Below are 14385 nucleotides of genomic sequence, written 5' to 3' on the forward strand. Positions count from 1 at the left end.
ATATTGCTTTGCTAGAAGAGTTCGCGAGAGTCGCGGTTTTCTGCACGGTCAGCACCTCGTCGTGTAGCACGTTCTCCGCTACTCGTCGTCGGGACTCACGTCGTTGACGTGGGTTTTGGGCGAGGCTTGAGGCTTGGAGGCAATCCGTAGGTGGCCAACTCGCTATCCTGGACGAAACTGCTCCGGCGTTATTTTTCACCAAACTCGGGATTTCGTTCGTGGCGGATTTCCCGGACTTGCAACCCATCTCCATGTCCTATCCAGGCACAACCCCTGTACCTCTGACGCCACTGGAAATGTCGAGTCGCAACCGACTCTGCGGATCTCTCGAACAAGGGAGTGGAGGTGTTATCTGCCATGTCAAGTCTACTCCATCCACCATGCGACCAGCGATACCAAGGTCCATCGCTCTTGGGCTAAGCAGAAAATCCGGGAGCTGCCGCGGCTTGCATCTCCTCCGGGACATGCCCCAACCTACGGCTAAGCAGATGCTCAGGTGAGTATCACCTCCACCTTGCTCGTGCTGACACCAGGAAACCGAGGTTGCTGCCCATTCCGGAGGCACGGGGCAGCGGGTCCCTGTCATCGTGAAGTCTGCGATCTGTAAACGTGACTGACCTCAGCTATCGCCTGACGCGCTGGACGGCACAGCCAACCTCGCTATTGCTTGTACACAAGCCCGATGACGAGCGCGTGCGGAAGACGATGCGAGATGTTCTTTCGTGCGCTTGTCCATGACGAACAAGCTTACACCAGAATGTTGACCAAGACTTACCCGCATCTCCGCCTGCTAGTCGAACCACATACCGCGCGCGACCAGCCTGAATTTGATAATTTAGTGGTTGTCGAGAAGGGTGTGAGCGGCACAAGGCCCAGCTGACCGCAGGCGACGTGGACCTGCTGCCAGAAAATACACATCTCGTACTCACGCTGGGCGGAGATGGGACTGTGCTGCACGTCGCCAACCTCTTCAGCCAGGGCGAATGTCCACCGGTGCTGTGCTTCTCGATGGGCTCACTCGGCTTCCTCCTCCCGTTCCACATCTCGCAACTCTCCTCGGCTGTGCAGACAACTCTCACTGGCCCCGTGCCGATCCTGAACCGGATGCGTGTGGAGTGCAAACCTCAGGCGCCAGATGGGAGCTTGCTTGAGCGCTGTGGACCTAAGAGCCGCAGCGGATGGCAGGTCATGAACGAGGTATCACTACACCGCGGGCGGCACCCGCACCTTACAGTCGTCGACACCTATTTCGACGGGCAGCACCTGACCGAGGCAGTGGTGAGTACGCGAAGGCGGGGGAACCACTTTGGCTGCTGATCGCAGTCCGACGGCCTCCTCCTCTCAACACCAACAGGCTCGACAGCCTATTCCCTCTCCGCTGGCGGACCAATTTCGCACCCTGAAGCGGACGCGCTCCTCCTCACGCCCATTGCCCCGCGGTCGCTCAGCTTCAGACCAATAATCCTTCCCGGGCACGGTGTAGTGAGGCTCGAGATCAGTCCAAGAGCTCGCGCGCCCGCTGAGCTATCGATAGACGGTCGGGAGGTGTGTCTGCTCAACGCGCGCGAGAGCGTTGTGATACGCAAGTCGCCGTTTCCGATTCCATGCGTCGAGCGCGTGGGCCAGGGAACAGGGTGGGTGCGCGACATCAACTCTCTGCTGCAATTCAACGTGGGTTTCGTCAACAAGAGCTTGGAAGAACCGGGGCATTAGTAGGACGAAAGCAGTGGGGGACTGGGGTGTCAAGAGGTCAGCAGAAGACATCATCATGGCATACATTGCATCTCGTATCGGTTCGGGTGTACGAGGCGAGGAGGGGCGGGCGGGCGCGCAGGAACCAGACAACGCAGGTGCCCTTGTCAATGAACGAGCACGACGGACTGTGATCAATCATGGCCGGTTCAACCCCTGAGGGGCTCAAGAAAAACATGCTATCAGCGGCTCTAAGAAAATGGAATGTGTGAGCCACTCTAGTAGTGTAGAAATAGGTGAAGTCGAGACGGATGGTCACGCTGACCGTGCCACGAGCTCGCTTCCCTCTCGCTGCTAATGTTGGGCGACTGGACTCGCCTGCGGTACGGCTTTTCAGTCTCTCAATATCCCGCGGCACTGTTTGTTGTCGCTCGATTTAGTTGAGCGATGTTTAAGCACCCCGTTGTCTCCGTTGTCTTCAAAAAGAGACGAGGCAATCGCACAGATGCTCCCTGCGCCGTGCTGAACCACTCTCACTCCCACTTCCCTGCCCACAGCGTGTTCATCTGACTTCTGCCACTTCTTAAAGCCATCCCGGTAAACAGCAATACAGACGGACCCCTTGTCGTCAAAAAGTATGCCAGTCCGCTCCGGCCACATGCATGCTGCTGTGGAACATAAGCATGTCTTCACTAGTATATCGGTTAGTATATTCGCCTCTCATTAGAGAGTTGCTGGTGCTTCAGTCAGCGTAACCGCGAAAGAGCAGGGTTCAACTCCCTGGTGGAGAATACTCTTTTGCTCCGGCGCCTGACTCACGCGATAAGGGGTAGGGGAGCGCAGCAGCCGAGCAGACAGACATCAGCAGGCATCCAGGGCCGGACATGAGCGGGATGCAGATCTTAGGGAAAGGTGGAGGTTGGTCGGGAGCTGGGGAGGCCGAAAAGTGGAGGTCATCCACCTCCGCAATCTTTTGCGAGAGAAACATCAACAGACAGCTACCGATCCTCCATTAGGCTCAGCGGCGCGCAAAGAACGCGTTACGCATATGCATCAGTCGCTGAAGGTGCACACCTATTTGCGGCGTGCAGATATGTACCCTGAGCCCCATGGTCCGCCCGAAACTCTGTCCTCGCCCCTCCGAGACCCTCACCTCGACGACCTCCAACAAAAGATGCTTTCAGCTCGCACTACGCGCTTGCTGAGAGGCTCTAGGTCATGACGGGGGTCGAACCCGCGATCTCCTGATGCTCGAAGTACTCCTGATGGAGCCCAAATCGTAGTCAGACGCGATGCCATTTCGCCACACGACCTTGATGATATGACTGAACTTTGACGCTCAATGATGGGCTCGGCCCTATCCACCACTTGCATATGTTCTGAGATTACTTACAATTCGGCTGGCCGGCTATATGTTGTCGACGCTCATGAGCTCCGCCAGGTTGGCGACGCGTTCGTGGAAACTGACGTTAAACTTCAAGGGGTGTGAGTTGGCAGTGTTTGTGAACGCGAGCGTGTCGATAGGGATCAGCTTGCCCTTGCTGTTCGTCTGTTCCGTCATGTTGAAAGCCCAGAGCAGCAGCGCAGCATTAATGAGCACGCTGTTATGCGCGACATGATGGCCGGGGCAGACGCGCCGCCCAAAGCCGAACTGTACGTGTTTCATTGCCTCGTTGAATTTGCCGTCCTTGATCCAACGGCTAGGATTGAAAGTCTCGACGTCGGCGCCAAAGTAGCTTGTGTCGCGGTGGATTGCCCAGTGATTGCCGGAAATGAGGACGCCGGCGGGCACAACGTAGTCGCCATACATGACGGGTGCAGTGGTGCGGTGAATGAAGCCGCCAGCGGAGACGGGACGCCAACGGTAGCTCTCTGCAACGAAGGCATGGAGATGCGGCACGGCATCCACGGCCAGGTCATCGAAACCCGGCGGCTGCCCTGCGGTTGCTTGGTCCAGCTCGGCTTGGACACGCGCCTGCCACTCGGGATGAGTCGCAGCCGCCATGACAATGATCTGTATGGCTGCACTGGTTGCGTCCGAGCCCGCGCCAAACACGCTTCCGCAAAGGTAAGCGACCTCGTCATAGCTCAGCTCGAGCTCCTTCTTCCGCTCCAAGAGATACGTCGCAAAGCATCGCTCAGGTCCTGTGACGCTACGAGCCTTGACGTCGTCAAGTGCCGAGCGGAAGAGGACGAGCTCCTCGGCGTTCCATCGGTTCATCTGTCGCATGTATCCTGGCACGTACGCAAGCCAGGGAAACGCGTCAAGCTTGCTCCCGCCAGGACGGAGGAAGTTCCCGAAGCGGGCGCTGTTCTCGACTATCTTTGCGATATCGGGGTCCGAGTACCGCGCGCGCTCCATCCGTCCGTAGGCCATGTGCACGCTGATCGTCGCCGCGTATGTCCTGATGTGGTCCTGGAACTCGCCGCCCCCGAGGATGTCCAGCACAACGCCCCGCGCCACCCTCTCTTGGTATCCCCGCAACTGGGTAGCCTGCGCCGGCTGCAGGATCGAGTAGAGGGCACGGCGCATGCGGCGCCACCGCTCGCCGTGGGGCTGGAGAATGACGCGCTTGCCGCCGGAGATGTAGGCCCAGTGCGGGGGGCGGTCGGACGTGTCGCGTGAATGTTTGTCGAGAAACCACGTCGCGCTGGCCATATCGTTGAGAATTACGCTCGGTTGCGTGCCCGTCCACAATGTGATGACAGGACCGTACGTCTTGGAGAGCTCATAGAACGCGCGCCATGGATACGTGGCTGGGTAGTCGTTGCCTGTCAGCAGATGCGGTAAGGGCCCCGGTGGAAGGTGAGCATAGGTCGCGCGCCGACGGGCGAGCTCAATCACCACTGCGAGCAGAAGCGTTAGCACCGCCAGTACTACCTTCGTGAGGGTAGAGTGGGAGAGGAGGGTGTCCACGAGAGCTGAGGCAGACATCTCGACAGGACTGCGGCTGGAGAGTTCACCGGGAACGGCAAAGGGCGGGGGCTGTTGTTGTGAGAAGCGGAGTCGAATCTAGATGAGATAGGCAATGACGAGTCTCGCGGTCGGATGCTCAAGGTGGGAGACGTGGGGTTCCGCTCGATTGCCACGCTTGCCTTGGTGTCGCGACGTCTACAAGGCTCGTGCACAGACGTACATTGCAGAGGGGAAGCTGATCCCGTTACCCATTGGGTCCGGGAGCCGTTCTCCCACCTCAGTCGACGGCCGCAGAGCTCCCGGACCGAGCAGCGACGCGCCCTGCCAGGTCGGTTGGTGGTCACCGCCATGGCTTGCGTTGTGGGGACAACGTTCCACAGATTCAGATCTGTGGTTGGCCACTCGACGTCACTGCTCAGCCAAGTGGAACTGTGCGCCGAAAGTGAGGAGCATCGGCAGCAGCCATGACGCCAACCGTGCGAAGAAGACGGGCCCCAGAGCCTGACGCCCTCTGTGGGGCGGCTATTTGCGTCGTCGTTGACACTCCTCTGGGTAAGAATACACGTCTTCATCCATGGACGAGCGTGTTTTGCCAGAGGAGGAGGGTGGCGATTTGGAGTCGTTGGGGGTTATGGACGGAGGTCAGCGCCTTCGTAGGTTGGACTAGCAAGCTAGTCATCAGAAAGAACCCGACGCCCCACATAGACGTCGTAAGCACCATACTCAACACCACCCAAGCCGAGACCGAACGAGGAGGCATGTGAGCTAAGGAGCCGTCGAAGATGTGATGATGCGTATCCTCGGTAGGGTGTGATAAGCATCATTCGAGGTGGACAAATGTTCGCGTTCGCGTCCACGCACTGTCGAGCTGCCGATCGTGTAGTATCAGATGCACTCCGGATCTGCAGGCGCATTGTCGGCCGACATCACCGCACATTCAGCTGACCGCAGGCCGCAGTTGTCAATTCAGTCACTACTCGTCTCTTCGAGCAGTGAAACTCGGCTCAGGGGCAGCCCATTCATCTGAAGCATCAGTGGTCTGCGTCTCCGATCGCTGCGTCGCCCTGGTGGCGACGGTGGTTGCATTCCCGCAGCCCAAAGTCCTGCCAAGACCGGATGAGATTCGTATCCGCTGTGGGCTTGGCTCGAAATCAAAACAATAATCTCCTTAAAAGATCTGCGGCAGGCGGACGCCGAGAGGGAGACGGCCCAAAAAGCGCTCAAATGGAAAAGCCCGCAGTTTCGCTTGAGGTTTGCCTCAAGGCACATGCCCGAAGCAGTGTTGCCCGACTCCACTTTACATGCCAGGTGATGCAGTAGTGACGTGACGCCATATAGGCTGCTTGGCAGCGCAGGCCGCAGCAGAATTCTACCGCTGCGACTGCCGCCCTCCCACTAGCCATTTTCGATGCTTTAAGAACCGCCTGCTCCATTTCGGTATGGCCTTTCCCCACGACCAAAATGTTACGCCAAAGCAAGCCGATGTCGCGCGCGGGGCCGAGCGACGCCGTCGTCGCCCGGTCATTCCTCCTTAGCCTCGACTACGAAGGCACTGGACGATATCCCGTCCCTGGGAGCGGGGTGAGGCGCGCAGAGCCTCTCGATCACAGCTTCCTGATGGCGGCGACGCGAGACCCCATCATCCGACCCACTCACAAGAGCTTGTCCTCGGATACTGTTGGTAGCACGAGCACACGGAGCGCAGCCTCAAGTACCAATAGCCCCACACGGAGTCCGCGCGAGACGACTGTCGGAGCGCCATGGGACCGCAGTCCGTTGAGCATGAAGGCCGTGCCCGAGGCGTATGATGGCATCGACATGGTCGAGGACGAGCAGGAGATTCTGGAGGACGCCTCAGAGCCAAATAGGACGCCCGGCGAGCAGGCGACCTGTTCGCACAACGCAGGGCTCAAGGGCAGCATCAGAAGGAAACTAGGGCGCAATGCACCGTGCAGCCGCTGCGGCGAGGTGCCCATGAAACCACTTCAGCGGCAAGGCAGCTGGGTGGGCCGTTCATTGTCATTACGCGGGCGCGCCACGTCCGGTCGCGCTGAGGTTCACGGCTAGGGTGAGTCTTGTCAGCAAGGGTGCGATCTGGAGGAACCGGTCGGCCATAGCCCTGCCACCTCTCGCATTCTTCTTGAATCGGCGATGAGAAGTCCAACTCGCCCGTGCTCTCTACTACACTTCTCTGACAGACAGCCTCTGGGGCAGAGAGTTCTTATCAATCAATCGGCTTTCAACCGATCGCCGATTACCTATACGCCTGCATTTGAGCATCTTTTAAGTCGGACCTCCCCATCCCTATTCTGGCCTCTCCCACTGTACGCCCGCTACACCCCACCCACTCCCCACCACCCACATCATGTTGAGGTAGAGGGTCCATGCTGTGATCATTTTACCTGTAGTACGTTGGCTTAGCCCCTCGGTATGGATCGTTCGCTGACATCATCCAGATCACGATCCACCCAGGCAGCCAGCACGTCACGATCCCTTATCGCCATACCAATGCCTCTCGCTCTACACCTTTAGCGCCGGCATCCAAATCCTCCCTCTCGTCGACAGAGTGTCGGCCTTTCCCGTGCGCAGTCCGCTGTTTAAAAGCTTCCCCTGTAATGCAGACCTCGGGCTACCTAGCTTCCAGGCCGACGGTCTTGCCCACCCACCGCCTCCGATCTGCTCCGGGTTGTAGATTAATATAGTTGTACATACAAACATGTATACGCTCGTAATGCTTGGAGCCCTCCCCGCCTCCCCCTCCAATTCGTGTGCTCACCGCCAGAAGGTCTGGGGGTGACACCGATGAATAATGGCGAAGTGTATCTACCAATTTATCCACCCCTTGGCTTCGTCTCGCGGGTGACCAAAATTGGCGGCTGCGCTGACCGTATCCACTACTGGAGAAGTCATGGCGGAATGAGCTCACGTCATAGCTCGGCGCAGATCATGAGCTCAGAGGACACACGTGCGCCGCGTCTGCGACGCTCCGATCCTCGCCTATGGCCACTCGCTTCTATCCAAAGATGCCAAATCATTGCTCCACAGGAAATGTTAAACGTAGGAGCATACCAAAGACTGGATACGGGGCCGGGGCAATGTCAACGTGGCCCGGTTTATCCCATCTGGACAGTGTGCAGTGACTACCCAGCGACAAACGGGTGATGTCGGGGTTGTAACCTTGTCCATGTGGCCAGCGGATGCGGAGCCGAGTGGTGCCACCTCCGAAGGGTTGCGTATGTGTTGGCCGAGTCTGCCTGGTTGGAAGGGGCTACACATTCCTCCAAGCGAGTAACACCACAATCCGCAAACATCCGCAGGCATCTTCGTTCGACCTCTGTCATTCCGGCTCGCCACTGACACTGACGAGGTGCATGCGCCGAGTAGACCTTCAGCACGGCAATCCCCGACTCATGACGCATAGCATGTCAGACATAAGAGTCAACATGTTGCACGTCGAGGTCCTCCATGTACCCCACTAGTTCCACGCCAGCATCACTGCTTCTAAATCTATCGTGAACACCTATCCCAGAAATATATTCTCGCAATGTTCGTCGTCCTTTGGGCCAGTCCCGACCAGAGCATCTGCACGCGTGACGACATGCCAGAGACCGTCCACCGTCACTGCCACCACTGCCGTCCCAGCCCGCGCCGGCCATCCTGTGCCGCGTGCTGTCCTCGATCGTCCTCACCTGCCGTCGGCGTGGCTGTCTGCCAAACCCCACCGGCGTCACCCAATGTGACGTATTCGACGCTGCCACCTTCCCCTCGTACCACAACCACTGTTGTGCCTTCGCGCCCCACAAGCCCCTGCTGTCTCGGCGAATCTCACGCCGACAGCTCTTGGTCGCGCGCGAGCTCCGTTGCCTCTACAAGGCTACTTGACAGTGCAGTCTTCTCCGAACGCCCTCGCGCGAGCCTGAGCCACGGCCATGCCACACTCTGCTGCCTGGGGCCTTCGACCATGGCCCTGTGCGACCAAGCAGCGACCACATGCGCCAAGTTTTCTTTGCACCTATCTCACAGCATCGCGCATCAAGCCGTCCTATCGCGCAGTAGCTGTGTCCCCTCCTCGCGCTGCTGCGACGCCCAGGGGCACGCGCTGTCAGCAGCCGAATTCCGCTGTCGCCGCGGTCTTACTGAGGTCTGCCCCGGTTTCCCCTCGTCCGGGCCAGTCCTCCTCTCGCAGAGCAGATTGTAACGTCGTGAACCGAATCGATCGGAGCCCCATGGGACGTGGGATTCAGAAGCCAACAACGAAATCGTGCTTATCATGAACTGTAATATTACCTCAATGCATTTGCCTACGCCTTCATGATGTCGTCGATGCGCTCCATAAGGTACTTAACGATCCCATCCGGCCCTACCTGGACCTGCAGTCCGGTAGGGATGGCATGCGTTTTGATACCGGGAATCGTCTCGCGCGCGATCCGCTGAATCTCCTCCTGCTCCTTAGGCGTCCACTGCTGTCAGATGCACGTTGAAGGGGACGCACCATTGACGCGCAGAACAAGATTTCTGGCGGCGGCTGCACGCTGAGAAGCAGGGGCTTGACATCCTCGATTGCTGCGGTCAACGGTTGTTGATGACGCCCCGAGTCGACTCACTTGTGGAGTTCCCGGCATGCACGATCGCGTACTTGTGCTTCACGTTCTCGATGACCTCTCCAATGACCTTCTTGGCGCGCTCCGGCGCGGTGTTGACGGAGACGAGATTTACGGGCGGACCAGACATGCTGACGGTGTGTCGAGGAATAGGAATGGCAGCTTGTCGCAGTACATATGGCCGGCCTGCTCACCATCACATCCCCGCATTTTGCCACCCACCTCTCTGCACACCTCCAATGCGGCAGGTGCGGCAATCAGGAGGTGACAAGTATTAGGATTGTTAGGAGGTTCCTAATGCTGAGTTAAGTTTGATTTGCCGCACTCTCGTTCCGTTGTCGCCGAGCCGCTCGGCCCGCCGGCCCCGGCCGTTGCCGCTTTGCCGGCTGGCGCACCAACGGCACCCTTCTTTTGCCGTGATTCCCGCCCACTTTCGCAACATGTCTTTGGCCGTGACACTCCATCTCGTCTATGCGTTCAACTCTTCGCACCATGGCCTCGTATGCGCGTCTTATTCGCTTCGTTCCGAAGTCAGGCGGTGCGCCGCTCATCGGTGAGCCTGTGGACGGTGCCATGGATGTCGGCATCGCCAGTTACGAGGGCAAGCCCATCGAGGTCAATGTCTTCTCAGGCAACTCGGTACTGCAGCCCGGTGAGAAGACTGGCAAGATGGCGACTGTGGAGCGCCTACTGTCGCCCCTCGCCCAGGCCGAGGTCGGCACGATTCGCTGCATTGGTCTCAACGTGAGCATCTGTCAAGCTCAACTGACCATAGTACCGCTCGCACGCCGAAGAGGTCAGCATGCCAGTGCCTTCCGTTCCAACTGTGTTCATGAAGCCTGCACAGGCGCTCGCCGATCCATATCCTGCACCCACTGTTATTCCCCGTGCGTTTGTCAAGGACGACGCAGCCGACTATGAGTCCGAGCTCGTTCTCGTGCTCGGAAAGGACGCCAAGAACGTATCCGAGGCCGACGCGCTCGAATACCTCGCCGGGTACACCGCGTGCAACGATGTGTCGTCCCGTGTGCAACAGTTTGCGACTTCGCAGTGGACATTCTCAAAGTCGTTCGACGGGGCATGCCCAATCGGTCCAGCATTCGTGCCTAAGGAGGCCGTCAAAGAGTTTGGCAAACTGAGCATCAAGGGCATTCACAACGGCAAGGTCGTGCAAGAGAGCACCATGGAGTGAGTCTGACGCGTGGGGTGGGTGTACATGCAATTGCCATCGACTGGACGGAAAGACGGCAAGCGGTCCATCACATCAGGGGCGATATCCCGTGCCCTCCCAGCCTGAATTGAGCTGACTCCAGCGACCTCATTTTCTCCGTTCCAAAGATCATTTCGTTCCTTTCCCAGGGCAGTACTCTGCCAGCTGGTACGATCATTATCACCGGTACCCCCGCGGGTGTCGGATGGACCAAGGAGCCGAAGAGCCTCTTGCGCGACGGGGACGATTTCCGTGTCAACATCAGCGGCGGGATTGGCACCCTCATCAACAAGATTGTGGAGGAGAAATAGACTAACTTAGAGGTATGCAGTCGGTCTCAAGGGTACTGCAGGGGTCAGTCTGTATCTAATCACACACAGCAGCGTATGTGGTCACGTCGCGCGCCGTGAACACCAAAGTGTTGGAATCTAAATCTTGAGCGCACTCCACACACTCAGCTCTGGCCGTACAGCTCTCTATTGCAGTGTCCCAGGATAAGTTATCGAGCCTAGAGACCTTCAAAACCATGGGTCGTGTGGCGAAATGGCATCGCGTCTGACTACGATTTGGGCTCCAACAGGAGTACTTCGAGCATCAGGAGATCGCGGGTTCGACCCCCGTCATGACCTAGAGAGCTGTCTGAGCTCCTTTTTCGTGTTTTCTATGTGTATCTGCAGGCAGCAGGTGCTCGCATCCAATGTGGCGGGCTGGTGTGATGTTCGTTCGGGATTGGCGAGGAGGGTGGATGGATATATGGGCCACATAAGCATATTGTGATGGTGTGTGCAAGGTGCCTGGGCGCACAGTCAGATCTACTGTACATCGCCAACTCGTGAGAGCGTCAGTTGTGAAGGTGAAGGGCGTCGTTCAGTGCCATTAGGACAAGTCGAGCGTACTCACGGTCTAAAGTCCACGTAGGTTTGAGCACCGAAGATGATAAGCTCGCGTGGCGTCCGAGACGCGCTCGACGTCCGCCATAGGGGAATCCGCACTGCTTCTCCACGGCGCCAGCAAGCGCACGAAGTATGGCTGGAGTCTAGGAATCGTAGAAGCTGCCTCTGACGTCGGCAGGCCGCAATGAGTTTGACACATGTCCACCACAGCGCGCCATGAGCACTCCTCTCGCTATGACGTGTTCGAAAGATGCCGGCTTTCCGCTTTGATCATCAGCTCGGAGGATTGGCGCCGTTGACCTGCTCCAGCTGGCAAGTCGGCGCTTCCCACCCACTGCGATGCACCGTGCTCTGCGCTCCAACAAATCAAGCGCGTTGGGCATTCCCGCCGGTTCCCAGCGCGCAGGGAGCGCTTGACACGCAACATGCGCCATGCAAACTTGCTCTCAGACGAATGCGGAACTCCCGTCTCTGCGTTTTCGCCTTCTGCAGGACGAACAATGAAACTGGGCGAGGCACCGGGCCGCCCACTCCGCGTCGGGCGTCACGTGTCAACATCCACGGGTTGTCCTCCTGCTCAGGATATCGGTTTCTCTCTTTGTGTCAACGTCTCAGTCCCCGTATTGGGAACCGCTAATGGCGTACACCTCGGCCTATTCCTGGCGTCGCTGTTCTCGGCGCAGCCCGGATGCGCGTTGGTTGGGCCCCGGAATGACCCGAGACACGTTGGTTCTGTGTGTCACTCATTTTCGTGCAGAATTGGACGGAGATGCCGCAGACGATGCTGCAGACGATGTCGTCGACACGCCATCTGAATGTCGCGCCAGCTGCGGATCTGGCCAAGGCAAACGGTAGGTCCCATCGCCCCTGAACGTCGTCGTTTGGTTCAGGAGATGTCAGCGTATGGGATTTTGTCGGTATCACCGCACACACCAAATTTACCATTTCCAAGCGTGCACGATCGCGAGGTTTCACGAAGCGATGGGCGCCGCAAGCCAAATCCTACTCCTACAGCTGAGGTGTACGTAGGGGTTACGAGGTCGTGTGGCAAGATCCGGCGCCCCTCCGTCTTTGGTCTCGACAGTAAGTGATTTAGCGGTGGAACGACACTTGCAACTTGCAGACCAAGAAGTGCGGCAGCGCGCAAGTATTTTACGCACTCCGATGCAATGGTTGTTCTGGAACAGCGAACCTCACTAACTGTCAGAGCCGCACTGTCGCGGCATCGCAATATCCCCAGTTGCATTGCCTGTGTACGCCCGACTCCTGAATACGCCAATATTAAGGGAAATGCGGATCTTCCACTCACAGGACCGTGCCCCGCGGCCTTCCGGACCGTGGCGCCGTGACGGTGTTGACAGAACACCTATTGTTCTCCGGACCCTCAATGGCATGTGCAGGCTGTAGGCAGGCGCAACAAGAGGCCGACATCGGATGTCCCTCCCTAGAGATGTCCAGTGAGAAACTAAAGATACATAAGCCGGCTGTGCTCCAGATGCCAGCGCCATCTCCATCACATCAACTGCAACTACAACACCCCCTCTCGACGTCGAACGACGACGTCAGCATTACCGACACAAGCAACAGCCCCCGACTCTGCCACTCTCGCCATGCGCTCCGCTCTCCGCCCCTTCACTCGCGTCGCTCGCCCTAGTCTATACGTTAGGTAGGTGCAACCATACCGCCGGGGTGGGACACCAGTGCTGACAATCAGGGGATTGGCATCGGCCGCCTTCCAGATCCCCTCGGACGTCCGCCCCCTCACCGAGGCCGACAAGGCGGCCGTTGCCGCTACGGCTCCAGTCCTCGCTGAGCACGGCGTAACTATCACGAAGGAAATGTACAAAGTGAGTCTGACTTGGTGGTGGGCTTGAACCGCTGCATTCCATACTTGCCGGAGAGTGGTCAGCTGACGATGCAGGTCATGCTCAGCAAGAATCCCCAGCTCAAGAACATCTTTTCACTGCCTGCCCAGGCCAACGAGTCGCAGCCTCGGGCCCTCGCCGGCTCAGTCTACGGGTACGCGGCCAACATTCACGACTTGAGCCCGCTGGTGCCGACCGTCGTCCGCATTGCGGAAAAGCACGCCGCGCTCGGCGTCAAGCCCGAGCATTACGCCGTCGTGGCTGAGAACCTGATGGGCGCCATCTCGCGCGTGCTCGGCGACGCCTTCACTCCCCAGCTCCAGGAGGCTTGGTATCACGCCTACTGGCAGCTCGCCAAGATCTTCATTGATGCCGAGGCCGACTTGTACGCCAAGGCCGCCTGGGACGGGTGGAAGGACTTCAAGATCACAGCTCACATCGATGAAACTAGCCAGATTGCGTCGCTCGAGTTCGTCCCGACCGACCCCTCCATGCTTCCCCTCAAGCCCTACAAGCCTGGCCAGTTCATTACCGTCCGCGTCATGATCGACGAGCTCGGCGTCTACCAGTGCCGCCACTACTCTCTGTCCGACGCCCCTTCGCCCGACCGCTACCGTATCACCGTCAAGCGCGAGGATGTTGACGGGGGCTCGGTTCCCGAAGGCCTGGTATCGACGCGCCTGCACAAGCTTCCTGTCGGTAGCTCGATCCAGTGCTCGTTCCCCACAGGCTCGTTCAACCTCCCTTCGCCTCTGCCCGAGCACGTCGTCTTCCTCTCGGGCGGTGTTGGCATCACTCCCAACATGTCGATGCTCAACACGATCGTTGAGGACGGCGCTGATGTCAACATCTCGTGGATCCAGGGCGTCCAGACACAGAACCACCACGTCTTCAAGCAGCACGTTGACGAGCTTGTTGCCAAGTCGAACGGAAAGATCAAGTCAGAGGCCTACTATTCGGACGGCCCGGCTTCGGGTCCCAACACACACGAGGGCATGATTCAGGTGGACAAGCTCGACGCCGACCTCCTCGCTCTTAGCGACTCCAAGACCATCTACTACGTCTGTGGACCCGACCCCTTCATGCACGACATTGTCGCTGGCCTGAAGGCCCGTGGTGTCGACAAGGACCGCATTATTGTCGAGGCCTTCCGCGCCGGCGAGATCGAGTAAAATGCTCTGTAGAGAATTACTGGGCTGAAGTATGC

General features: G+C 58.4%; 8 protein-coding genes across 8 annotated transcripts; 5 read left to right on the top strand and 3 right to left on the bottom strand.

Annotated features, from left to right (window-relative positions):
• Positions 1–380: 380 nt before the first annotated feature.
• On the top strand, positions 381–1713 carry COLE_01279 (uncharacterized protein; the record flags this gene model as incomplete). Its single annotated transcript, XM_018424903.1, has 5 exons — positions 381–496; positions 624–722; positions 757–854; positions 887–1278; positions 1324–1713. 5 exons carry the CDS (start codon positions 381–383, stop codon positions 1711–1713), a joined length of 1095 nt encoding a protein of 364 aa, XP_018283038.1.
• A 1387-nt stretch (positions 1714–3100) lies between these two features.
• On the bottom strand, positions 3101–4627 carry COLE_01280 (uncharacterized protein; the record flags this gene model as incomplete). The annotated part of the gene is made up of 1 exon (XM_018421695.2): positions 3101–4627. The coding sequence occupies one exon, from the start codon at positions 4625–4627 to the stop codon at positions 3101–3103; it is 1527 nt and encodes a 508-aa protein (XP_018283037.1).
• Positions 4628–5575: 948 nt separating this feature from the next.
• On the bottom strand, positions 5576–5878 carry COLE_01281 (uncharacterized protein; the record flags this gene model as incomplete). Its single annotated transcript, XM_018427239.2, has 1 exon — positions 5576–5878. The coding sequence occupies one exon, from the start codon at positions 5876–5878 to the stop codon at positions 5576–5578; it is 303 nt and encodes a 100-aa protein (XP_018283036.1).
• A 2275-nt stretch (positions 5879–8153) lies between these two features.
• On the top strand, positions 8154–8807 carry COLE_01282 (uncharacterized protein; the record flags this gene model as incomplete). The annotated part of the gene is made up of 1 exon (XM_018427238.2): positions 8154–8807. One exon carries the CDS (start codon positions 8154–8156, stop codon positions 8805–8807), a length of 654 nt encoding a protein of 217 aa, XP_018283035.1.
• Positions 8808–8910: 103 nt separating this feature from the next.
• On the bottom strand, positions 8911–9340 carry COLE_01283 (uncharacterized protein; the record flags this gene model as incomplete). The annotated part of the gene is made up of 3 exons (XM_018420619.2): positions 8911–9069; positions 9102–9172; positions 9214–9340. 3 exons carry the CDS (start codon positions 9338–9340, stop codon positions 8911–8913), a joined length of 357 nt encoding a protein of 118 aa, XP_018283034.1.
• Positions 9341–9702: 362 nt separating this feature from the next.
• COLE_01284 (uncharacterized protein) lies at positions 9703–10731 on the top strand (the record flags this gene model as incomplete). The annotated part of the gene is made up of 3 exons (XM_018421694.2): positions 9703–9954; positions 9986–10398; positions 10524–10731. The coding sequence occupies 3 exons, from the start codon at positions 9703–9705 to the stop codon at positions 10729–10731; spliced, it is 873 nt and encodes a 290-aa protein (XP_018283033.1).
• An 832-nt stretch (positions 10732–11563) lies between these two features.
• Positions 11564–11950, top strand: COLE_01285 (uncharacterized protein; the record flags this gene model as incomplete). The annotated part of the gene is made up of 1 exon (XM_018427225.2): positions 11564–11950. One exon carries the CDS (start codon positions 11564–11566, stop codon positions 11948–11950), a length of 387 nt encoding a protein of 128 aa, XP_018283032.1.
• Positions 11951–13237: 1287 nt separating this feature from the next.
• COLE_01286 (uncharacterized protein) lies at positions 13238–14350 on the top strand (the record flags this gene model as incomplete). Its single annotated transcript, XM_018421693.2, has 1 exon — positions 13238–14350. One exon carries the CDS (start codon positions 13238–13240, stop codon positions 14348–14350), a length of 1113 nt encoding a protein of 370 aa, XP_018283031.2.
• Between the last annotated feature and the right edge of the window lie 35 nt (positions 14351–14385).

The sequence above is a fragment of the Cutaneotrichosporon oleaginosum genome (assembly GCF_008065305.1).
Source record: "Cutaneotrichosporon oleaginosum strain ATCC 20508 chromosome Unknown ATCC20508_contig01, whole genome shotgun sequence".
Lineage (NCBI taxonomy): Eukaryota > Fungi > Basidiomycota > Tremellomycetes > Trichosporonales > Trichosporonaceae > Cutaneotrichosporon > Cutaneotrichosporon oleaginosum.